The 23,936-nt window shown below is 37.7% G+C and overlaps 7 protein-coding genes across 7 annotated transcripts; 1 reads left to right on the top strand and 6 right to left on the bottom strand.

Moving 5' to 3' along the window:
• Window positions 1-149: 149 nt before the first annotated feature.
• LOC108103097 (gustatory receptor 8a) lies at window positions 150-1,478 on the bottom strand. The gene is made up of 4 exons (XM_017208462.1): window positions 638-1,478; window positions 433-584; window positions 288-377; window positions 150-224 (listed from the first exon to the last, which is right to left on the bottom strand). Exons 1-4 carry the CDS (start codon window positions 1,476-1,478, stop codon window positions 150-152), a joined length of 1,158 nt encoding a protein of 385 aa, XP_017063951.1.
• A 748-nt stretch (window positions 1,479-2,226) lies between these two features.
• LOC108103121 (polycomb group protein Pc) lies at window positions 2,227-3,477 on the bottom strand. Its single transcript, XM_017208486.1, has one exon. It carries the CDS (start codon window positions 3,418-3,420, stop codon window positions 2,311-2,313), a length of 1,110 nt encoding a protein of 369 aa, XP_017063975.1. The 5' UTR covers window positions 3,421-3,477; the 3' UTR covers window positions 2,227-2,310.
• A 2,525-nt stretch (window positions 3,478-6,002) lies between these two features.
• On the top strand, window positions 6,003-12,804 carry LOC108103191. Its single transcript, XM_017208578.2, has 8 exons — window positions 6,003-6,321; window positions 8,023-8,116; window positions 8,197-8,300; window positions 10,399-10,509; window positions 10,568-10,802; window positions 11,308-11,428; window positions 11,492-11,608; window positions 11,662-12,804. Exons 1-8 carry the CDS (start codon window positions 6,235-6,237, stop codon window positions 11,954-11,956), a joined length of 1,164 nt encoding a protein of 387 aa, XP_017064067.1. The 5' UTR covers window positions 6,003-6,234; the 3' UTR covers window positions 11,957-12,804.
• Window positions 12,805-13,754: 950 nt separating this feature from the next.
• Window positions 13,755-14,620, bottom strand: LOC108103118 (sarcocystatin-A). Its single transcript, XM_017208484.2, has 2 exons — window positions 14,407-14,620; window positions 13,755-14,008 (listed from the first exon to the last, which is right to left on the bottom strand). The coding sequence occupies exons 1-2, from the start codon at window positions 14,580-14,582 to the stop codon at window positions 13,813-13,815; spliced, it is 372 nt and encodes a 123-aa protein (XP_017063973.1). The 5' UTR covers window positions 14,583-14,620; the 3' UTR covers window positions 13,755-13,812.
• Window positions 14,621-15,105: 485 nt separating this feature from the next.
• Window positions 15,106-16,462, bottom strand: LOC108103109 (zinc finger A20 and AN1 domain-containing stress-associated protein 6). Its single transcript, XM_017208476.2, has one exon. It carries the CDS (start codon window positions 16,146-16,148, stop codon window positions 15,663-15,665), a length of 486 nt encoding a protein of 161 aa, XP_017063965.1. The 5' UTR covers window positions 16,149-16,462; the 3' UTR covers window positions 15,106-15,662.
• Window positions 16,461-17,766, bottom strand: LOC108103108. Its single transcript, XM_017208475.2, has 2 exons — window positions 17,710-17,766; window positions 16,461-16,963 (listed from the first exon to the last, which is right to left on the bottom strand). Exons 1-2 carry the CDS (start codon window positions 17,740-17,742, stop codon window positions 16,496-16,498), a joined length of 501 nt encoding a protein of 166 aa, XP_017063964.1. The 5' UTR covers window positions 17,743-17,766; the 3' UTR covers window positions 16,461-16,495.
• A 4,100-nt stretch (window positions 17,767-21,866) lies between these two features.
• On the bottom strand, window positions 21,867-22,396 carry LOC108103117 (sarcocystatin-A-like). Its single transcript, XM_017208483.2, has 2 exons — window positions 22,187-22,396; window positions 21,867-22,126 (listed from the first exon to the last, which is right to left on the bottom strand). The coding sequence occupies exons 1-2, from the start codon at window positions 22,348-22,350 to the stop codon at window positions 21,928-21,930; spliced, it is 363 nt and encodes a 120-aa protein (XP_017063972.1). The 5' UTR covers window positions 22,351-22,396; the 3' UTR covers window positions 21,867-21,927.
• Window positions 22,397-23,936: the final 1,540 nt, after the last annotated feature.

Raw genomic sequence — 23,936 nt, 5'->3', positions numbered from 1 at the left:
ACATGTAAGAAAGAAATCACATTTTTTGAATTTCTAGAAGTTTCAAGGACATACTCAAATGTATTTGATTTGCGATATGTTTAGCACCATCTAGTTGACTTATCTATAAGAATCCTTGCCAATTATATAGGTAACATAGGGATGTATTCCTACATGTACTGATAACTGAACTTCGGTATAAATTGGATGGTGTAGATCATGTAGGTGCCCACTGAACAAGCGATCTGCAAGGACAAAGGAAAAGGGTCTAAGCCGTGGAGTCTTCGATGGTAGTCCCCTGCACTTACCCTTGTAAGAAGACTGCAATCCAAGATAGTTAGGCCCAAGCAATCGATTCGAATCGGCTGATGCAGCAGTTGCAGGGAAAAGTTTTGAATCTGCCAAAGGATTTACGTAAAAGTGATATATTCAAACTAGAAACCAGAAGCCTACCTGCAGGGAAAGATCAGGGCAGCTGCAACAGCCAGAATCAGTGACTATATTGTGCAACTGATGGGCAATCCTGGGGACAATGACCATGCAGCTTTGCGAGGCGTATATCAGGGCGGGAATTTCCAGCAAGGCGGGCAAGAGCAAATAGTAATCTTTAGAAACATAAATTATGTTATATTTTATATACATAATACCACCAACTCACCTATATTGGGCACATTATTGTAGACGGTGTAGTACATAAAGTAGCAGTCCACAGCTATGCGGATGTTGATAGTGAGCAGTACAGCCAGGATGGAGTAGTTAAAGGCGCCCTGGAAACATTTGAGCATGTCATAGACATCGCTATAGATGCGCTGTTTCTGCAGTAGCCTGCGGCGTAGGAAACTCTCAAAGCCACGAAAACTCCTTCCCGTTTCGCTGGCGAAACGCGAATACTCCGCGAGGAGGCCCAATTCTCGCTCCAAGGAAGTAAGCTGCTCCCTAAGCAGCTCCAAATGCATGACAAATTGCACATTTCTCATGTATGTGAGGCAGACGATCGGTTCGTAGGTGCACCAAAACAGAAGCATGTGATGGGACAGCGGTTGCACTTGCCACATTACCAAATGGAGTAGCAACTCGGATCCCATCATTATGTACAAAGATAAAAGATAGCGCCGGTATTGCTGGCACTCACTTTTTAAGCTCCCTGAGCCCACTTTCTGACCCCCTAGCTTGTGGTGAAGCCACCAGAAGTTGGCCAAATGCCTTTGACTGCTCAGCGTCTCCACATAAATGGCCACCACTGCCAACTCGGCGAATGCATATTTTAGTGCATCATTTACGCAGCCGAACATATCGCCACGATAAAGGAACTCTTCGCTGCTGAATAGGCAAAACATAATCAGGACACTCAGCGCGATCAGGAGAAACAAACTCCACGCCATCAGCTGCCTTCTGATTCTGTCCGGATTGACGTCACCAGGCAGGGGCAGTCCATGGAAGCCGAGCACCTGGTAGAGCCGCAGGTGGAACTGCAGGACCCGACCCAAATGGCCGCTCATCGTGGACTGGTCGGGGGTCTGTGGTGTTCCAGACTGAACAAGCTTATCCCGACTTCTGATCTCTCTTTGGATGGGCCATCAATAGCTTAATTCCATTAGTCTAAGTGAGTTTCTCTTGAACACTGAGAGTAATAATGGAGTATTAAGTACAAAGAAGTTCAATATTTAGATCAAAATGCAAATCTAGTTTGTTTTAGTAAGTAGCACTTACTAGAAAATGTTTAAGTTTTAAAGGTAGAAGGCTTTTAGCTAGAGGATAATTGCACTTAGTAAGGTGCTTAAATATGAACATATTACTAAGTGAACCGGTATTTAATGTTGTAATCAGGAACATAAATTAGTGCATTTTGCAATCGTATCAATAAAATATATAATTATTAAGTGATTGAATTAAATTATTTGCGAATTCAAGATCAAATTTTTGTAACAAACAGTCTCTTTTTTATACACCAACTTTTCATCAAATGGAAAACTATTTGCTTATTTATTACCAGATCAAGTGGTTATTATGGCTTATAAGCGAGGTCGAAGAGCTCGGAAATATAGTTTCCAGAGGTCTTTAAATATAATATATAATATTCTAAAAATAACAATATTTATAAGTACATTACATATATATCTTGAAGTTACAATAATTGAATATAAATAAAAACCTGAAATATTAATTTAAATACCTAAAAAAAATATCTCACAAAAATTAAAAGCATTTTTTCAGTGAATATACACTTTTATTGATTTATCACTCTGATCTTAAAACTGATTCTATTAACTTACAATACTACAAAAAAAATTCAATAAATAGGATCTTAGATTAGGCGAGGTGTTGATCCACCTACAGATAGGGCCCACTGTACTGATAGCTACTAGATCCGTAGCCTTGGACATGACCCACATTGTAGCTATCGACTCCGCTATATGTTTCTGCAGCGGCACTATTGAATCCCTTGGATTCGGGCCAATCCACAACGGATTGGGATGGCCGGCGACGCCTTGTGGTTAATGGTGGTGGAGGTCCATAGGTGTCAGCTGGCTCTTCCTCGCCGTATGGATCGCTTGATGGCACCTGAACGGATGGCCGGAAGTCACTGCTACTTCCAGATGAAGGTCTAGAGTAATCATAGCCGTAGGAGGACTCTTGAGGGGCTTCAAGGGTATAAGCCGGTGCTCGGTTGGACTTGGAGTTGCGATAGGCATGGCTGTGGCTAGGCGGGATGTAGGAGTGACTGGGTGGGGAGTAGTTATAGCCCGTGTCCGACTCCTGTTCTACGTGCTCCTCGACGGGAGCTGGTTCCGCATACGCTCCAATACCAAAGGAGTGATGATTGTGGTTGTGGCTGTGCTTTCCCCCGCTCGGATAGTGATAGCCCACATCCTCCTCCTCTTCCTCCTCTTCGGGATGGTGATGGTGATGATGGTGTTGTGGCTTGGGTCGCGATTCAATCACCCGATACGTCTCCACACCGTGATCATGGTGATCCTCGTAGTCATAGGCGTGTGGCCTGTGCTGCTCCTCGATGATGGTATACGTGTTCACCTTTTTCTTAGGTGGTGGTGGCGGAGGTGGCTTCTTGGCATAGGTTTCTGTAAGATGATCAGCCAGCTCCTTGGCGTGATTTAGATAGTCGGCGTGCTCGCTCATGTGCAGGGGCTTGTCCAAATCCGAAAGAATCACACTCTCCAGCAGCGGACTTGGCTTGGGACGGGCACGACCGCGATTTCGCTGCAACTGGTGCGGATGCGGATGATGGTGGTAATGATGGATAACCTTGTGTGGTGTCTCCTCTGCCGCCGACTCCTCCTTGGGCACGTGCACCTTGATGTGGACATACTCATTGCCAAATCCAGCAACGAGGGGAATCACACAGATCAGAAGCACAAGAAGATGCTGCTGCATGTGGTACTGGGAGCTAATCCATGCCATGTCGTCGCGTCGAGTGGTCATCACCTTATGGCCGCCGCCTTGCCAAAATTGGTTTAAACCGAAGTCTTTCTTTTGTCAAAATTTATATACAACAGCCAATGCTGGCGACGACAAGCATCTTGACCTACGAGCCCTCGGGTGAAATGTGTGGCACTTTGCCCTGGGTCGACCTTCAAATGCCCTTTTATACTATATACGTTATGCGTATGTTCATTATGAAATCGGGTGAAAAATTATTACACTTTTTTGTTTAAAAACTTTAGATTCTTATTACATTGCAATTACATAAGAATATTACATTTTACAAAATGTAAGTAAAGTTACATTTTTTATGGTATTTTTCCGTTGGAAGAATGTTCCGAACAAAAAACTGAACTCTTTACTAAGTGACAAAATAGAGAAATTAAAACGCATTTGAATGATATTTGTTAAACAGATTAGAAATAAAGTTTCCATTACGTTACATAATAATTATTTTAATCGCCCCTGCAAATATAGGTTATACATCCTTCTTATCCATTTGCTTCTAGGAACTAAGAAATTCTTTGTCTTAAAGTTTTCCAATGTTTTCTTTGTGATCAATACCATTGGAAATATTCTGGACATAAGAAGTAACGTTAGGTTATTACTAAAGACAAGTAATATCAAATAGGCAAACATATTGTGCAGTTTTATTATGATCTTTAGAAAAAAGTATCTTACTTATCATATCGAAGCCTGAAACTTAAAAATAATCATAAAATAGTTTGTTGTACAATCTTAAAAGGGAGAACCGTTCAAGACTTTCCATAGAGTATTACCAACGTTTCTAGGTAATCCGCATGCCCTTAAAAGCATGTAGGGTGTAGGGGCAACTGTAAAATGTCATTTTCTTGCAATCACCGTTCGACATCATCTCACTCTCTCCATCTGTCTCTCTCTAAACCTAGCGGTTTTTTGTGGGTTTTATTTGTTTTAACTTTTGTTTTCATTATTATTGTAATGCGATGCATATATTTTTCTAGCCGCCAGCCAATCGGCGACGACAACAACATCAACAACAACGAACGAAAGTTAACACAAATTGAATAATGAAAGCGACCTGATCTGTTCGAGCTATCGAAGCTATCGGGGAAATTACAGTGTCTCTATGGATTGAGATACATTCATTCATAATCGATATTCTCACTTATATAATATCGGAATTTCTTAGTTTCGCGCCGCTCTATGTTTTTCGCCACGAAATAAATAGAAAAAATAGAAAATAACACAACATTTAATTGTGATGCTAATGGGTAAAAAGATACTGAGAAAGTTGTGCCGCGGCATCATTATCATGATCATCATTATCAGTATCATTATCATTATCGTCGCGATTATAGGCCACTTTGAAAGCTCTCTCATATAAAAAAAACCGAAATAATTAAAATGCAAGTGGCATACTTATGAATTGAATATAATTTTTGAGAACCTTCTGCTTAAATGAAATTTATTTGCATTTAATTTGTTCGATTGAATGTCTGAAAGTTCTGATCCCCAAAACCAATCTCTAATAATCCGCTCATGAATATTGAAAATCGGTTCACACGTTTTTCAGTTGGCGTGGAAATTAAACAGTAACCAGAAAAATCGGGGAATGCTAAATCCAACCCAGTTAAAAAGCAATAAATAGATAGAAAAGAAAACGGCGAAACAATCGAAAACTTGTTTATATGGAAGGCAAACAAAAGCGAAAATATTCATGGTCAGTTGGATGGATGGAAGGGGGGTGTATCGGCAATCGGGGTATCGGGGTATATATCGGGTATTTCTAACACATATATTACGTATACGCAAAAGAAGAGGCTAACAAAATAAAGCAAAACCGTTCCATTAAGTCGTAAAGCCTATTAGAACGCCAACTAATTGACTTACCAGCCGAAAGCAGTCTAAAATCTGATCTTTTTCGACAGAACCAAACGTTTAATAAACGAAAAGAACCTTAATAATCGTAGAATAATCTACGGTTAATAGTATCTGAAAGTGCCAATAGCCAGCCCTTTTAACCCTTGACTATGATTCAGTAGAATCTAAAGGAAATGTTGAATAAAACATTTCGAAAATAGCTGAATAATAATAACTGTATAGATTTCATTTGGTCAAATGACTATTAGGTATGTTATTAGATAAGTTTGACTTCTTATCTTACTGCAAAGCTTTTTAATTAACCAAAGACTATTTTTACATTTTGATAGAACTTTTTTACTTTATTTTACCCTCAATAGTTCTTATATTTCGTAATCTTTAGGTGTAAGCCAAAAGAATCGAAGAATTTATATAGAATTTATATACATATACTTCATCACGTAACATAATTTTTAAAATAATTTCTTATTAATTTTTAGAAGTTAAGATAAATCATAATGATGAGTGCAAAGTTGCATCAGCTTGTCTGTGACGTTTAACACGAGACGAGTTCGAGGCGTTTGCGGTTGTTAATGGGTTAACTAACGGCCGTAATCGATAACGCCGTAGCTGCGGTCGCTGCCCACGCCAGCAGCGGCCGTGGCAGCGCGGCGACTGCGACGCCTGCCTGCGTCGGCGCCAAAACAAAACAAATCAGTTTGAATTCTGCCTTCAAGCGCTCTAGAACAAATCAGCTGGCGTTCTGAATCGAAACCTTACTGTTTTTTTTTGTTTACAACTCACGTTCCGTTATCATACAAACGGCAAGGCACGACGCGAATCTGTCTTCTTTTTTTTATATTGCTAAGTGCAGCGAGCTCTTCTCTGCTTTACCCCCGCGATAAGAAGTTGTTTCCCTTAGGAGAACCCCAAACTCCGTATTCCGAACCCATTTCAGATCTATAAGTGACCATGTCCTCCGGAAAGATCCTGCCACGTCGCCAGGCGGTGCCTGTCCTCTACACCAGGGGCACCCACTATGAAGTGGGCTTTGATATGGTAAGTACTTACTCCTTCTACCAAAACTCAACTGACCTTTAAGAACTTTCGTTCGCCTTGTGAGTGGCGTTCACGTTAGTTGAATTTTTTATGTCTTCGGTTTATTGTTAGAAGTTCATTTCGGGGAAGTACGGGTGAAGTTCTTTAAATATGTGCTAAAATACGAAATCTAATTTTCATTACTACTATACTATTTTACTATATGTATAACTACTATATGCTTAATAGCTCCAAAAATGTTTTTACGAATATATAAATTTAAAGTTCTAATATGAATTACCTAATAATTATTAGACCAAGAGGTCTAGGCTATATATCAAGATATCTAAAAATAATCTAATGAGAATCAAAAATATTTAATATAGTGAAAGCAGGATTTTTACTTTAGCATTTGCTATAGTTTTATTATAATTCTTTACAAATTTTAAACCCCATCTTATATTACAAACATAAAATATTTCCTTGAGAATTTGTAAAAAAAGTGCGTGCGAATCACGCAATTAGTTGGTTGTATTAACCACAAAATAGAGCTTTATCTGAACCCAATTAAAAAGTTACATTTATGTAGAGCACTATTCCCACGAAGATAGTTCTATATCAAATATTTTATTATAATATGATATATCAAATGTATTTCAGGTCATCATAATAACCATCAAAAAATTTAGCTTTATCTTGATTTTGAGAATACTTCCAAACAGTACTCCCCGAGATATAAAAGTATAGAAATTTAGCAGAATTTGCACTCCCAGTGGGTCATATATAGATAGGGGTACTTACCTGATAGCCCACATCTTTATCTAGATTGCGGTCGCTATAAAGTTAAGCCAGTTGGGCTATATCTTAGTGCTAGCTAGCCCCAAAGACCTCGATCGTTTGTCAACTCCCGGACCCAGACGCTGTTTACTAATGCAGATTCGTGATTCTCGTGGCTTTGTCTCACTGTCTTTTTGCTCCTACCAATCGGGCCAAGAATATCTGCTACACTTAGAAAACAATAAAACTATCTAAAGTTAGTTTCATTTTATAATGTCTCATTACTAAGTAACTTCCAACGTTTTATTTAATTTATTTTTAAAACTAAATACATTGTTAAGAGTATTGAAAAGACCTTAATAATTTTAATAGTTTATTTTTTGAGCAAGCTTTAAATATTTATAATTGAGTGAAGATCCATTTTAATGTGAGAAGTTTTTATTGCAATAATTGATCTCCCATTTATTGCCCAAATAAAATAAAAATAAAAGCCTTTTATGATATACAGTTTTTACCTCTGCAGTTCAGGGAACTTTCTGCTGAATAGGTTTTTTTTTTGTGTCCACTTGTTGGTAATAAATATTTTGTATTTTTTGATGGACGTGCGTCCGCATCCGTGTCCATTGATGTCGCCATGTTCGGGACCCACCCAAAAAGGTTACCCCAAGTCAAAAACACTTTGCAACGGACAGCGGCATATTGAATATATTGTTTAATTCGTATAATTATTCATATTTTTTGTTTCTTAGTTGGTGGCTTTGTTTACACTGCGATCGGTCGTGATCGATTATGTTTCTGTGTCTGTTTTCGATCTCGTTGTTGTTGTTGTTGTCTTCCATTTGGCAAACACAACACCCCAAGCTATTCGAGATCGTGTCCAAATGGGAAAGCATTTAATCGATGGAGTAATATTTATAATAATAATATACAAATTGTTAATTGCAGGGACGGACATTCGGTTCGATGATCAAGAACTTTCTGATCTTATCGAAGCCTCTCAACGAGACCTACTTGCCGCTCTACCAATCCCCAAAAGGCAGTGAGTATCTCTCAGATTCACAATGATTCATGCGATGGTCTATTTATGAACACTTCGATTTCCATTTTTCCATTTTACAGGGCAAATCTATAATGAGACCCTGGGATCGGTGAAGGACAGCTTCCCGCAATATATTCGCGAATTGGAGGGCGTGGCCGATGGTGCGGAGGTGGAATTCCATAAGGTGAGTCAAGTCAGCTAATTAGCGTCCAACTGTAAACGGCCGGCTAATAAGCATTTTAGCAAATAATATATAAAACAATACAATTAAATGGCCATTAAAACGAATACACATAATTGCCCGGGCTTTGGGTTAAATATTGTAAATATTGTAATTGAACAATAATAATAATCGCGCCCAGCAAGGCCCGTTGTCGTGGGAGTGGGTTCTAATGATCTAATGCTATATAGTAAGGCTATAACGGTATGGGGGGTAGACACCTATCCATAGGCTTAAGTAGTATCTAAACTGAAAACCAAAAACCCCAAGTTTCGTGTTGCGTGTTGCCAGTGGCAGTTGCAGTTGCAGTTGCTAGTTGGCAATTGTAACCCCAATGACAACATTAAATGCAATTTGCGAGTGCACTGCCCCATGTACAGTGTTAATTGCCTACGGTGCATGCCAACTGGCTGGCCTGTTGCATATTTATGGGATCGATCGGGTGTTGTTATCTAATCAATCAGGGCCATGCAATTAGATGGTTCGTTTTTAATTTGGTTTTAATTAATTCGATTGCATAACCTAGACTATTGTGTGGGTAACACAATGCGAGTTCGGTAATTAAGAAACGTTGCGCTTAGCCTGTGCCCACTGTGCGCAAACAGAACTCGAAATGGTGACCGTGCAGAGCGCAGACATTGAACTAGTTCCGTTGCTGGGGTCTCGAGAATGATGTGATAGACAGCCGGTCTTTTTGCCAGGGGACTGTCTTGGCCCATACCCTTTTATGGGCCAGCAACACTAACTATGCTAGCTATGATGACAGTTTCGTGAGAGATCTATAATCATTAATCTATAACTTTACTTTTTCTTAAAGTTTGCATCGGAAGGCCTTTCTCTTTAAAGGCAATTCTTTCTAAGATTCGTTAAGCAGACCATTCTCTTTCTTTACTTTCTTTGAATATTTTGGATAGATTTTCAGTTGAAACATTTTGAATATCTTTTATCATTATGTTTTCTTTGGGATTATAATTTAAATCTTATAATAATCAAGGCTTAATATTTTCCTTTTACAAATCCAACTTTTTTCTCACAAAATAAAAGGGTATCTCCCAGCTTCGATGGTTGTTTTCTTATTTCATAAGCCAATTTGTCATTGGTCAAGGCGCACATATAAATAAAAAGCCGTCAAGAGAAGCCGGCGAAAGACGGTGACGAACCCTTGGTTGGCTTCTCTGAATTGGGATTCGAATCTTTGAATTTAAATTGGAAAGTGGGAGTGGGATTGAATTTGGGAATGGGAATAGGCCAAGTGTGCGGAGTGGAGGCCATCAATTAAACGGGCTTATTAGCATGACTAAGTAGCTAATCCGCCAGATGGACAGATGGAGATCGGATCATATAGTTATAATGTGGCATGGGACCGCCGGTTCGATAATGTGTTATAATTTCTGCGCTCTAAGACTCCGTTGCCAATTAATTGCACGCAAAAATCGCACCGACCTTGGCCAAGTCTACATAGAATCTGGCTATGGCTATGGCGATGGTTATGGTCACGGTGCGTCGCCTTCGTCTTGGTTGGATTGATCATTATGGCGCTCAGGTGGTGGTGGTGGCATTTTATAATTCAAATTAGTCGCATTATGAGTGCATTAAAACTGACGATTTTATGAGTGGGATATTATTGTTTTTACTATAGCAGCTAGACTACAGTTTAAGCCTTATTAGCAGGGGGCTAAAAAGATATATAAATCGATGGCTAATGGCTTCGATACACCTGAGATAAGTACTTGATTATCTTAAATTTATTGCCAAGCTAATGAGCCATTATATAACTTGGCTTTGTTACACTTTGTAGCTAACAATAGTAGCAGACTTAATTGGAGATTCTTTAAAAATATTTCTAAAATGTTTTAAATAATTATCAAAATGGCATTGAACTTAACTTTAAACTGCAACTTTATTAAGTGATTTTATGCATTAAGAAAAACTGGTTATACTATCTTCTCAGCATATTAAAAAAATATGATGCAGTTAAGCGTGCACCTGTCTTCGAGTGATTAAAAATAATTGATATCATATGAAATATAGATTCACTTTGGTTTTCCTTCGTCGATTTCAGCTATTTTTACTGCATCTGGACGAGATTCTGCCGCAGGCACTGAAGCATCAGCCGCGTAGCAAGAACCAACCCACCGGCTGTTCCACGATCATTGTCAACCAGAAGAATTGCGTAAGTTTTTCCCATTTAAACTATATATATATATATTTATTTAACTATTCTTGGTTAGCGCCTGCTGGGCCACACCGAGGATGCTCTGACGGAGACTCTCAACCATTACTATTTCGTGGTTGCCCACATCATCAGCGACAAGCCGCAGGGCAAGTACAACGTCAAGGAGGAGCACTTTATGTCCTTGTGCTACGCCGGACACCTGCCCGGCTACACCATGAGCCAAAACCACCACGGACTGGTCTTTAGCATCAACACCATCAGTGCAGAGCTTTTGAGGAGCGGCAAGACCCGTAAGTGGGCTGGAAATGGTCTTTAGTCTAGGGAAATCTTTAGCAATTTGGTTACTAGCTCTCATTAGATAATGACTTATATAACTAGACTTTTAACTGAATATTTAGTAATTGTTAAGTTTAGAGGTTTATTAGGTTGATTTGGTAATTTCAAAATCCACACTCCTCCAATCTAAAGTTCCAAGTCAAAGTTTTGTAGGTAAAGATGTATAGCCTTAAGAAAATGTCTAGGTTGATTTGCAGAAAATTTTCCACTGGATTCTCCATAAAAAAAAAAATATAAAAATTGTAATTTCTTTAAAAAGAAAGTTATAAATTTATTATAAATAACCATCGCCTTCAGCTGTGCATAATTTTGCAATCAAGAAAGTGAATATCTTTCTACCAGACAGCCTTTAACTTAAGTTCTTAGACATTTCTTTGAATAATCAGCCATTTTTGATACGTTTTCGACGATCTTTTTAAATAAAATATTAAACCATTTTAATTTGATTTACCCCTTAAGCTCGACACTTCATCACCCGAGCCTTATTGGCCACCAGCAATGTGGACGATGCCTTCCGGGTGCTCAAGGATGCGGGAGTGGGAGCTGCAGATGCCTGCTCCATCAACTTTACCTTCCTGGCGTATGTAAAATTTTCATTCGATGACAGATTTCCCCCTAAGCTAGTATCTTTCTAACCCAACAGTGATCCGCGCCAGATGTGCTACAATGTGGAGATGGCTCCCTCGCCAGAGCGCAAAAACGAATCCCATTTGAGCATCAAGGAAGTGCCGTTGGGCGAGCATAACTACCATGTCAATCAGTGAGTGAATGTAAATCCGGTGATATAGTTTTTATAATAAACTGAAATTGCAGATTCGATCGTATCCGGCAGGATCAGGCCAACGATCTGATGATCGACTCGAGCATCTCGCGGATGCGGACCTTCGGCAGCTACAAGCCACCGATGAGTGAGCAGGATGTGCGCCATATGCTGGGCGATGTTTCTGGCGGCGTCTACTGCGTCTGGCGGGAGAATAACAGCTGCGACGAGGTGGTTAAGACCATTGCGGTGGGCATCTTCGATCTTAGTGCCAAGACAATCTCCCTGTACTCGGACAACCCCGGCGAGACGGAGCCCCACTGCCGGCTGCCGCTCCTCTTCAAGTAGATTCGAAATCTACTTCCCTTACTTAAAAACATTCTCAAATGACTATAATATAAACTTGATCTATGATCTATAATCTATATGATATATCAGATGCACGCATTGCCAGGAATTTATGATCCAGTTGCATTCTAAGAAAAGGTTTTATTTTTGATAATAATTCTTATTTATGAAATTTAAAAGAATTTAAAAAATATTGTATCTCAAAATACCATTCCTAAGAATCCATAATTATTGTCAATAATAATATTTATACTATATAATATGGTCAATTATCAGATCAAATCAGTTGCAAACTTTGCTAGTATTTTAGGACTCTTTTTATCTTAATGAAATTAATTCAATGTTAAAGTCTAAGTCTAAATTCTAAAATTTTTAATATAACTATATAGACATTTCATTAAAAACTTGATGATCTTTTTGTCGTTTTTTAAGTGGCCACTGTATTTAACAATTTTTTATACTCTGATTTTTATTTTAAAATATTTTTGCATTACTTGTCACATTTTCCTCTACTCACCTGACCATTTAATAAATTAAAATATTTTCATTTAAATTATTAAAGATATATGTCAACTTATCAGTATATGTATACACACTTTGTACCAAAAATAGTTTAAATATTTTTTTATTACAAATTATTAAAAAAATTATTGTCATCTATCTAATATCTCACCAATATTGATAATAATATTTGAAATTATTTAAAGATCATAATTTCGTACTTCTCAAAATATGTCAGTTCACCTCACTTCATTATTATGATTAATGGACTGCTTTTATCAACAATTTAATCTGGTATAAATGTATGTGTAAATTGCTTAAATAAATAAATTATTTTTATAAAATTATTAAAATTTTAAATTTTTTCCTTGGTTGGCTAAGATGAGCAACAGAAACATCAGGCTCAGTTTTACAAACACACATTTTTTATGATGATTTAATGATGTGATAGGTCATGGATGAATAGAGAATCTCGCTGATAAGTCTAACGAAATCTGGAAAATGTGGCTGTCATAGTATTTTGACCCGGTGTTATCAATGAATTTGTGCAATTTTAATTAAGTGGAAATCTTCTAAATAAATAGAAAACATTATACACATAGCGATCGATTTAAGTAATACAAAAACTTTTATTTGGAATATAATAATTAATAATCAGATATATTTATGTATGCCATCGTTTTTTTGAAATTACATCACCATGGACCATAGACCTGTCATTTCTTTGTCAATATCAAGAAAGAATTTGTCTGATACGTTCCCAAAAGGATCCGGAAGATGCTGGATACAAATTTGTCTTTTGAACTACACTGGTAAGAAACATCATGAAAAACATTGATTTTATAAGTAAATTTCACCCTAATTGAGATTATGAAAATAATCAAATCGAAGTTAATCGAATTAAAAAAGAAACCAATCTAGTTTCTACTAGTATTTAATATCCCATTAAGAAAAAATAATAAGAAAAGCTGTATGATGAACTTCACAGCTTATCTCGTCATTTTAAATGGTTATAAAGCTTTCATTAAGTCCGGGCACTGAAGAGGTATTGTGGTTGGGAATCGTTCAAGTTATCCACAGGATAACAATCTTCGCGGGAAACAATTTGAATGATTTAGCTTGAGATGAAATACTGATAGATTGATGCATTAGCTTCGACCATTATAGAACTCAGATAAGCCTTTGTTCCAGAGATTTGATAGAAATAAAGTAGTTCATGTTTACCGCTCTTTTCAGGATGATAAGACTTTTGGTTTCACTGATCACTTAGCTACAGCACCAAGGCAAAAAGAATTGATTATAGGTAATAACATTTATTTGGGATAAATCAATAACAAATCGATATTCAAAAACATTTATGAATGACTCCTAACTAGTTCTGGTTCGTTGGGGCACTTGAAGGTCACCTGGATACCGTTAGGAAGCCAAGTTCGGGACCAAATGTCCACCTCGCACACCTTGGTGGCACCACTGCTGTCGATTAGCTCTACAGTGTAAACATCCCTGCTGCCAGCAACCACTTGAGTGAATGCCGAAATGACCTTGGAGATGCTGGAAAGAAATAGGCAATTATTTCCTAATCAATTGTGAAAAGTAAATCGATAATTATTGTGAACGGTAAATCGATTGTTATTGTTTAAATTAAAAGTTGTACTTTAATATTAACGGTGTTACAGGTTGCAAGCTTAATCCCAACTGTATAGCTTTTATAGTTCCTTAGAGCTCTATGTTTATACGGAAAGGCGGATGGACAATTTGACGAAATTGCAGGTGTACAAGGGTAAATCATCCCAGCTTTTGATCCTGACTGACAATACAATCACTTTATAGGGTTTAAATCACATCCTTCTACCTTTTGCCCTGATATCCTTCGGGTACCGGGTATGCTTGTCGAATTGTGCAAACAAACGGCGGAGGCATTTTTTCAACGAGATCGCTTTCGTCCTTACCGATAGTGGGGTCCCTCGCCAGCAGCTAGCTTAGTCAGTGAATTCTGCAGAGTCTCCTGGGACCTGGCCAATTCCTCGCCCTGAAGTGTCTTAGGGCCTCCGAAAGTCGGATATTCTTCATTGCCACTGACCAGGACAAGGACAGTGCACAGGATGGCAATCTTCGCGAGAAACATTTCGATTTGTTTAGCTTGAGATGAAATAATAAACTGATGGATCGATCGCTCCGGCACCGATTTTTATAGGTGAACCCAGATAAGCCTGTGTTCCAGAGATTAGGTATATATAGAGATAGGTAATACTATAAGGTAATTAAGTGGAATCTCAGGTCAAGTAGATCACGTTTACCACCACCCTGTCGACGATGATAAGACTTTTGGTTTCACTGATGGCCTAATTACAATGCCAAGGCCAAAAAGTACGTCTCATTTGGAAAATTATGTTCTAATCTATTCAATTGTAATTAATTCTCCGATTTAATCTGGACAATTTAGTAGGTTTGCTAATCGTCGCTAAATTTTATTTTCAAAACATTTCAAAGCAAGGTGAAGCGATTAGGAACGACGACTTTTAATCGTAGTTTTCTTATAAAAAGAATGGGAGCCCTTAGATTTCAAAAACTGTAAAATATTATTTACCAGAATTACATAAGTATATATACATACATATATATTTCATATAATTTGTTAATGTAATTTTCTGTTCATTTCTTTTCCAGAAATATATCATCCTATCTGCTATACTCGTATACTAACTGCAAAGATATAAGACATTTAACAAAGTTTATTACACAGCGCTTCAAAGTGTACACTCAGAGCATTATGTACATACATAAATTAAGGAGCCCTGATATGCTCTTCCTTGCCTTGTTATACTAAAGTGTCTGCTTACCTATACATGTACATATAGCAATGCAAATGGTTTGAAAATTCGGAAATTGCAGCGCTACATATGTGAAGTTTCTGATAGTCAAACTTAGCTTCCACTCCGGCAAAAAGCTCTTCCAGTTATCGATCACTTCGCGAAAGAGCTTCCAACTGAACTTAAGTTTAAACTCGGATTTGAATTATTTGTGACTAGTATATATTATCACAAATTTATATATATATGTACATGTTTTGTGTGGTTTTTAACAACAAAAGCAGATATACCTTCCCAATAAATGCAACTTCTGGTATAATTACAATAAGCTGATGGCTTTGATGTTGAATGTTTTGATTGAGCTCCTTGGTTGGGATGATATACTGTGGATGAACTTAGAGCTTCCGCAGTTTGCTGGCCACCACGAGGGGATTATCGCGCCGGATCTCGCTGGCGCCCATTTCACGGTAGTCGAAGTTGCACTCGTGGCGGTCGCTGTAGCGGTGGACGGCGCAGTAAATGCCGCCACAGCGGCAAGGATAACCACCAGTGAGTCCCAGCTTTTTGCCGCATTTGGCACAGCGTTTCTTTGGCGCATCTTGATCCTGGTCCTGACCCTGGTCTTGACTGGTACTGCCGGCATTGTCAGATCCGCCCTTATTGGCCTGGCCCGCATCGTTGTTGTCAGCCGCAGTTGAGTTCTGTTTTTCCTGCGCCTGGTTTTGCTTTTGCTTGTCATGCTGTTGGTTTTGTTGGGCATCCTGCTGGCAGTCATCTACCTGGACGGATTCTTGCGGCTTTTCGATAGTTCGGCCTTGGAGATCTGCATCGCTGGCTGCTGCCTTTGATTGGTCAAAGTCACGTGGCTTACCGCTTTTCATAGTTCTTGCTTTTCCGAATCTATCGTCCAGGCTCTGCGTGTGATTGGCTCTATTGTAACATATTTTCGAATTTTGCAGCAATAACCTACTAAGTTATTAATTTTGACCGAACCTAATGTTGGCCACACTGGCTTTCCCCTTAGCAGGCGGCCTTTTTGAAACTAAGTTTCGAACCATTTACTTGGTATTTATATATCGAAAGTTCTGTTATCCCTAAACTTTGGCTTTCAACTCCCTGGAAAATACTTCCGCCAACACTATATCATTACTGTACAATACTATATATATATGTACGTAAATAAACATAACCTATAATTTTTTTTTAAATATATTGAATTGATCTATTTCTAAGCATTTCCATTAATGACGTCGGACATGTGCCGCTTGTACCACTCGCCCACTGGTGTTTTTAGTACACAGACAAAAGCCCGGAAACACCAGTCGACCGCTGCCTGGGATCCTAATCCCAATCCTGATCCTGAACCCCGGGACTTTGTCTTTGCATTGCAACCGTTTATGACGGGCAGCGCCTGCTCTACATTGAGGCGTCTCTCGCCCCCGAAACTCTGGACGATGCGCTGAGCCTGGAATCCGGAGGCATTTTGCCAGAGTTGCAAACGCGACCAGAAGCAATGGAGATAGTGACGCACGTGTGGAGCGTCTTCGAACTGCATTCTGTCCAAATGAAGACGCTGGGCAGAGGTCAGCTCCCTGCCGCACTGATCCCGAGCATGCAGGAGAGCCAGCGACTGGGAAGAGCGGATGGCCGGGATCGCAGGTGGCGCCAGTGTCACCAACAGCACCAGAAGAAACATCTGGAAATAATATGTGCATGTATGTATGTATGTTTATGTATATATTTTTTATTTTATTGATCTATATATGGTTTTTTAAATCATTATTTATTGAAATTGAACTTCAGGAAATATTAATAATTAATTTTTTTAGATTTAAAAACGATTATAAATTTATTTATATGAAAATATTTGGTCAGTAAAAGCATAAGTTTATCTCTCGAAAAAAAAAGTTAATCATGGATCCACAAGAGGAGAGAGTACTCTGAAATAATCTCTCTTTCAGACTCTCTAGTTCCTCATATAAAAGGGACCTTTATGGGATAGATTCATCAGTTTTCCATTTTATTGCAATCGAAATGCAGGGAAAAACATACCAAATCATCGTCAAGCAGATAGTTTTAATATTCTTGACAAATATTTATAGATTTCATTCTAGTATGTGAAAACATACTATTGATCCATTTATAAATTCCGAATTGTTTATAAAAACATAATATTATATAGTATACGGAACTACAAGATAAGCAATCTCTGTAGATACACCTAAGAAAGTGCGATATCGCGGTGTTATATACTCTGTAATAGTAGATTATTGGATAACGCTTGACTTGCATGCGACAATGATCTGAGTAACATCTAGTATAACCACAGATGCATGACCTATTTGAGTGTTTCCCTCAATCCTCTACAGCCTACACTTGCAACCGGTTTGTTTACCGAGCAGAGGCACTTAGCAAAATGGGCCATAAATCTCATTTACTCACCCTGAGCAACCAGATCTGCGATCTCCGTGCCATTCTGATGGCGATCTCATCCGTTGCAGTGGCAAAGCTGGACTAAGTTCAGCAAAAGTCGGTGGGTCGTCGCCAGCCCGCACTTGGCATGGTAATCGTAATGGTAATGGGTTAACCTACGATAACATTAACTCTATCCATGAGGAAATCAAATGAATCAAAGATAGTAATTCATCTTCATTTAGTTTAATGGTTTGTTAGTTTCTAATACCAAATTAGTTTACAAAATGTTGTTACTCTGCACATGATTTTCCGAACCCAAAAGACAAAACCTAAAAACCCTATTGAAAAGCTAAGGGTTTTCAGAAGTTCTTTAACCTAAGATTAATGTTAATATTAAAAGTAAACCTATTACTTTTTATTAGTAGGAATTATACTTTTACTTACCCTCTGAGGATGGCATCTGTTTTGAAAAATTGGAATTTGAAAGAGCACTTTGGGGTAAAACGATATCAGCCTTTTCGAGTTTTGTTTTTGAGGCGAAATTGGCAGTCACAGCTGCCGTTCGTCATCTGTTTTATGTTAGCACATAAGTCGCGATATATATATATATATATGTACATATATAGATATATTAGATCATGATCATCCGCAGATCATGTGCATATGGAATGGAACGCAGCAACATTTTCATTTTCGTAACATTCCACATTTGGCCGCATTTAGCTTGTAAACAAGTTTCTCCCTGCCACATCTCGTCTCGTCTCAAACGGATTGTTCAGGTGTGGACCCGGGGCGGATTCTTGGACTCGGAATCGGAATCGGAATCCATGACCAGACCAAAATCCGCATCCACAGAACCACAGAAAACATGGCGCATTGAAAAGCAAATCAAATTGAATTCGATTCGACAGGCAACCGCAACGAGAGCAATAAAATTGATTGCGTTTAAGTGTATTAAAATCAAATGCGAAATTGGCCAAAAAAAGAATTGCGGTCGGTGGGTGGACTTCTGGGGGCTTTGAAAATGTCCATGCCGTGTAATTGGCATTGAGGTGAATGAAGTTTGGCATTCCCCTGATTGCCGCCATCTGCCGGGTAAAGGGGAAAGCAAACGCTTATATATAAGTTGAAGGAATGAGGCAGCCGATATATACATAGATATATATACATTCCCATCGATTCCGATCAGCTTCAGAGATATCTTGGAAAATATTTCGAACTGTTTCGATTTTCACTTTGATGGAATTCTTTTCGATTTTTCATATTTCGGATTTAAGTTGAAACTAGAAAAATCCGTACTAATGGTTACTCGTGCAGAAAATAATCATATTTCTAAGTGTTAAAGGGATTGTCAAACATAAAATAAAGTTAAATACGCCAGTTAAAAATGTATGCCAAAGAAAATAACTGGTTGATTAAATATAGTAACTACTTAGTATTCCTTCTACTTTAGGAATGAAAAAGACAGAAATCCCTTTAAATTTACTTTATTTCATACTCTGCTGATTATTTAATTAATAATTTAATTGCTATATATATTTTCACCTAAAGGACGATCCAAAATAGTTATGGCAAACATATACTAAACAGTCATTAATATCTAAAAATTCTATCATGGTTGAAATAATAAATAAGAAATCGTATTAGTTGGCTGCACCTCATTTTGCCTTGCCTCGTGTCTGGGTTTCTAGAAGCCAATTCAACTGAAATCGAGTGCGTTATGAGGTAAACAAACCATTTCCATTCATGCCTTTTGATACTATATGTATACACTATACCATATAATTGACTTTATAATTATATATATATATATATCTCCAATCAGCGGCTTTATCCTTCCATATCGCGATCTTTACGCTTGCAGTGGAGCAGGCCAAAAAGTGCTCCGTGCTCTGGGACTCGTCGTCGTACTATCTATTCTGATCCATGGGCAATAGCGGTTCATTCAACGGCAAATTTGCCGCCATCAAATCCGCCCGCTCGCTCACCTCCCTCTCACTTACCCCATCGCCTTTATTTTGTTAGCCGACGTGACAAAGTCGCGCAAAAATTTTAATTGCTACTTTTTTTTTTTTTTTGCATTTCGCCGTCGGTCCTCGTCGTCGCATTGCATTTTTGCCTACCTTAAAATTATAAGTAAAATTAACAATTTTTAATTGACTCTGAAAATTAAAGAGGAGGAAAAGCGCGACCGCAGCAACAAGAAAAGCGGGGAAAATGGCATACATTCGGTTTTTCGGCTAATTTTCATAGATTATTTTCGTGCGGCGATGGTAGCTAGGAGGTATGATGGTACATTGTTATTAAAATATTTAAAAAAAATATATAAATATTTCAAAAAATATGCAATAAATCATATTAAATATATTATGTGTTAATATATTTAAATTCATCATTTTACAGCCAACACTAGGCGTATGAGTGATATTTAGACATTGCCAATGCAATATTTTTGTTAAAGAACTTAAAGCGTTGGAATATTGTAAGTAATTAGTAAATATTTAAATTCCAGTTCTATGTTTAACTGAGTGTTACTTTATATAAATATATTTTACCATAATTACCCAAAGGGTACTATTAGTTCGAGTCCAACCTATCAACAAGACTTCCATTTGTTTTTCTATTTTGAATTAAATTGCAAAAATATTATTTTAGTATAGCCGCTATGCCGTTCTCTCTGTTTTTTTTTTCTATTTCTTTTAGTTGGTAATGCAGTATTTGGCTAGATTTTAGAGCGGCACCAATGTGTTTTAATCTCGATTAACTTGTAATTAGTTGACATTCCCCGCTTTTCATGCTCTTCCTGGCTGCGGCAGTGAAAAGGTGAAACGACCCGACTGACTGACAGTCTGGAGTGCACTCACCTGGCCGCAGAATGAAATTATGTTTCATACTATATTCATAAATATATTTATTTTGGATCTCAGCGGATGGGAGATGGGTTATTCCGCGGTGGCAACTTTGTGACACGGACGACGACATGGCCAATGGTGGCGCCAAATTCCTCATTGCCAGCGGAGCGCAGCAAAAACGCGTTAAAGCGCCAATAAATTGTTGTTGCCGCCGGCCTTTTTTTTTTTAGTTTTTCTATATTTTCCTACTTTTTTCTCTTTGGCATTTGCATATTTTGCAAGCCATTTGCATACATCGAATTTTATTATAATATTTTAGTTGGTTTTCAGTTTTTTTGCTTGATTTGCTTGGCATTATTTTGCATTTCATTAAATTAAAGTTGCTGCTGTCGGAAGGCGAATGCGGAATGGTTGGCCAATTTGCGATGCACTCGGCGGCGGTGCACGTGAGTCGTCTTCGTCATCGCTGCCCCTTACGACCACTATAGCCTGGGAGGGGGTGTCGAAATCGCAAATCTAAAATCTAAAATCTAAAATCTGAAATCTGCTATCCCAAATCTTGAATCCCAATCCTAAGTCCCCAAATAGGTGACGAAAGGGGCGCTGTAGGCAGTGGCCAATTTGCAATTTGTCGAATTCATTAAGTTGCTTTTCTGGCACTTGCTCTCGACGCTTGATCAACATTCCGAAAGAAAACACAAACTAAAATACTCGGTGGGGGTATCAGAACAGCCAGCCCCTGCTATCTGCGCAGTCAACTAAATGTTTGTGGACTTAATATTTTAATTACCAATTAAATCAGAACGTTTTCTTTGAGAAAAACGCTCATCAAATATATGGTAAATATTGGGATTTTGTCTCACAGAATTTTCAAAATACATTTTTGACTCACAAATTAAACTTTGAACTTCAAGCTAAACATAATCCTAAGAGCTGAGATTCGTTTTTAGGTATACCGAATCAGATTTTTTCTTTAAGCTCTTATCAAATTGTTTGCTTTTAAAGATATTTATTAAATAAAAATATAAAAATAGTCGTTTATATGGGATGATTGATCTGGAAACAACATCAATTTGACCAAGTTAAAAGTGTTTCTTTAAGAATAATAATATAATATTAGTTTATATTAAAATAGCCTGAAAACGTACTCTAAGAAAAGCCCCTCCCAATGGTTTCTTAAGATTATGATCATAATTATCTTTCTTTCAAACTCAGATTAATAGAGGAAATGTGATTTGGCGGATCGTATATCATCTCATCTCATTGATGATACCTAAAGCTTTACTATTCCTTATAAAAATGTAAGTATAAGTTCCAGATAAAACTTGATAATTATACAGATTTATATTCTTATTATTTATTCACATATTCCAATAATCTCAACAACATTTGCTTATGAACTGTGTCTCCTGACAACTTCCGGTTCGTTGGGGCAGTTGAAGGTCACCTCAATGCCATTGGGAACCCAAGGCTGGGACCAAATCTTCACATTGCACTCCTTGGTGGCACCACTGTTGTCAATTAGCTCCACAGAGTAAGCGTGTTTGGAGCCAGACACCACCTGAACCGTGGCCGAACGAATCTTTGAGATGCTGGAAAAACCAGAAGAATAAATAGAAGAGGAGTCCAAGGAATTCTAAGTTTTGTCTTACCGATAGTGGGGTCCCTCGCCAGCGGCTAGTTTAGAAAGAGACGTCTCGAGAATTTCCTTGGCGTCGGCTAGATCCTTGCCTTCAAGAACCCTGATACCTCCGGGTATTTGGGAATTGACCAGGACACAGGCGGTGCAGAGGATCAGGATCTTGGCGAGAAACATTTCGGATGATTTAGCTTGAGAAGAAATAACAAACTGATAGATTGACAGCTTCAGGTTGGTTTTTTATAGGGAAACCCAAAGATTAGTCGCCATCGTAGCAGCTTAATTTTACGGTTGGGATTATCGCAGCTGTCGGGTCACGACTGTCCCCTATTTTCGAGTGATAAGCTAATTGGTTCTAAGGTTATTATTTCCATGATTAGCGGTATTAAAGATTAGTTAGTCGATTTTTGAACTCTGTAAGCTATTTGTAAACATTCGAAAAATATTCTAAAATATTGTCCCATATTTATTTCAGCATCGTACTCACCGTACCGTCGGAATTCCGGTTTCGGAGGCCATTGGGGTCGTTACTTCCTTGGACGTATTAATCAAGTGCTGAACGGAGGAAAGGAGGCGGGGCAGGGCAGGGGTAAGTGATTTAAGCCGTCCCAGACACTCACCCAGAGGGTGATCTTCCTCCTATCGCTCCCCCCTACCGAGAAACACAAAACCCCGGCGGAGATCGTTCATCATCCACTGATGGGCGGCATTCTTGGCCCAACTCCAGAGCGCTGTCAGAAGTGCACAAATCCATGCCGATCCGTGTGCGCCGACATTCCCGTACACTGATGTTTCGAATGTACGGATATCTGTACATCCGCCGGCCGACAAGTCATCCGTCCGCCTGTAGCTTCCATCCATCCATCCGCCCGTCCGTTCAACTGCACGGCGCAAAAATATATTATGATGTATATTTTTAATTAAATCGAAGGAATACGGAAAACGTTTGTTTGAATATTTTTGAAAAATGTACATAATTATATTACTTTATGTTTTATTACATTTTTCTATCAAAATATTTTTGAAGAGATTTTCTTACGTTTTTAAGAAATGTTTTCAATCCTATGAAACTTATTTTTTAAATCAGAAATTAATAATAAATTAGTAATAATTACAAAATCTGTAGAATATTATATGATGTATGATACTTTTTAGCTCGCAATAATAATAATTACACTGGTTAACAGAAGTTTTCAACAGGCATTGCCTCTATTTGATTATGATATTAATAACTCTTAAACAATAATTATTTTTGTTTTAGATAAATGGATATTTTATACTGACAGTACCTATGAAAATTTAATTAGAATACTCATTAAATTTGAAACCTATTCTGATTCTAATTATAATTCAAATTCTGATATTTATTGCTATTAAATTAGATTTAATCAAATTGTTTTCGTTTTCAAAAGACGATAAGCCTATTCAGGGCTAAAAGCTTGATCATAAAATAATCTACAATCTACACCTAAAAAACCGTCTTATTTATAAAATAGTTAAAAATCAAAATAACATAAAATTAATACAAATTGATTTTTAAATTAAGTAAAAGTATAATATACAATTTACATTTATGTTAATAAAGTATTTATTTTGTACTTTGCCGTATTAAACTTAAACAATGTTCTTTGAAACTATTTTTATTGTTGCAACCAAAAAAGTTTAAAATAATTGATTTAAAAAACCTTTTATTTTTTGAGTGCTTGAACCAGACACAAAAAACAACCTATAAAATAATAAGTATTTAATATTTAAAGAATATA

The sequence above is a fragment of the Drosophila eugracilis genome, unplaced genomic scaffold (genome assembly GCF_018153835.1).
Source record: "Drosophila eugracilis isolate 14026-0451.02 unplaced genomic scaffold, ASM1815383v1 contig_649, whole genome shotgun sequence".
NCBI lineage: Eukaryota > Metazoa > Arthropoda > Insecta > Diptera > Drosophilidae > Drosophila > Drosophila eugracilis.
This window is presented reverse-complemented; position numbering and strand designations above follow the sequence as displayed.

Bases quoted from the DNA above. Each gene is read 5' to 3' on its own strand.
- LOC108103118 (XM_017208484.2), bottom strand. From the start codon at position 14,582: ATGTTTCTCGCGAAGATTGCCATCCTGTGCACTGTCCTTGTCCTGGTC. The intron at 14,009-14,406 runs GTAAGGACGAAA...ATTTCTTTCCAG, and splicing joins GGCGAGGGACCCCACTATCG to CATCTCCAAGGTCATTTCGG.
- LOC108103097 (XM_017208462.1), bottom strand. From the start codon at position 1,478: ATGAGCGGCCATTTGGGTCGGGTCCTGCAGTTCCACCTGCGGCTCTAC. The intron at 378-432 runs GTAGGCTTCTGG...ATCCTTTGGCAG, and splicing joins GCCCTGATCTTTCCCTGCAG to ATTCAAAACTTTTCCCTGCA. The intron at 225-287 runs GTAAGTGCAGGG...TTGTCCTTGCAG, and splicing joins ATTGCAGTCTTCTTACAAGG to ATCGCTTGTTCAGTGGGCAC.
- LOC108103191 (XM_017208578.2), top strand. From the start codon at position 6,235: ATGTCCTCCGGAAAGATCCTGCCACGTCGCCAGGCGGTGCCTGTCCTC. The intron at 8,301-10,398 runs GTGAGTCAAGTC...CGTCGATTTCAG, and splicing joins CGGAGGTGGAATTCCATAAG to CTATTTTTACTGCATCTGGA. The intron at 10,510-10,567 runs GTAAGTTTTTCC...ATTCTTGGTTAG, and splicing joins TTGTCAACCAGAAGAATTGC to CGCCTGCTGGGCCACACCGA.
- LOC108103117 (XM_017208483.2), bottom strand. From the start codon at position 22,350: ATGTTTCTCGCCAAGATCCTGATCCTCTGCACCGCCTGTGTCCTGGTC. The intron at 22,127-22,186 runs GTAAGACAAAAC...TGGTTTTTCCAG, and splicing joins GGCGAGGGACCCCACTATCG to CATCTCAAAGATTCGTTCGG.
- LOC108103121 (XM_017208486.1), bottom strand. From the start codon at position 3,420: ATGACCACTCGACGCGACGACATGGCATGGATTAGCTCCCAGTACCAC.
- LOC108103109 (XM_017208476.2), bottom strand. From the start codon at position 16,148: ATGAAAAGCGGTAAGCCACGTGACTTTGACCAATCAAAGGCAGCAGCC.
- LOC108103108 (XM_017208475.2), bottom strand. From the start codon at position 17,742: ATGGCACGGAGATCGCAGATCTGGTTGCTCAGG. The intron at 16,964-17,709 runs GTGAGTAAATGA...TATTATTTCCAG, and splicing joins CGCAGATCTGGTTGCTCAGG to ATGTTTCTTCTGGTGCTGTT.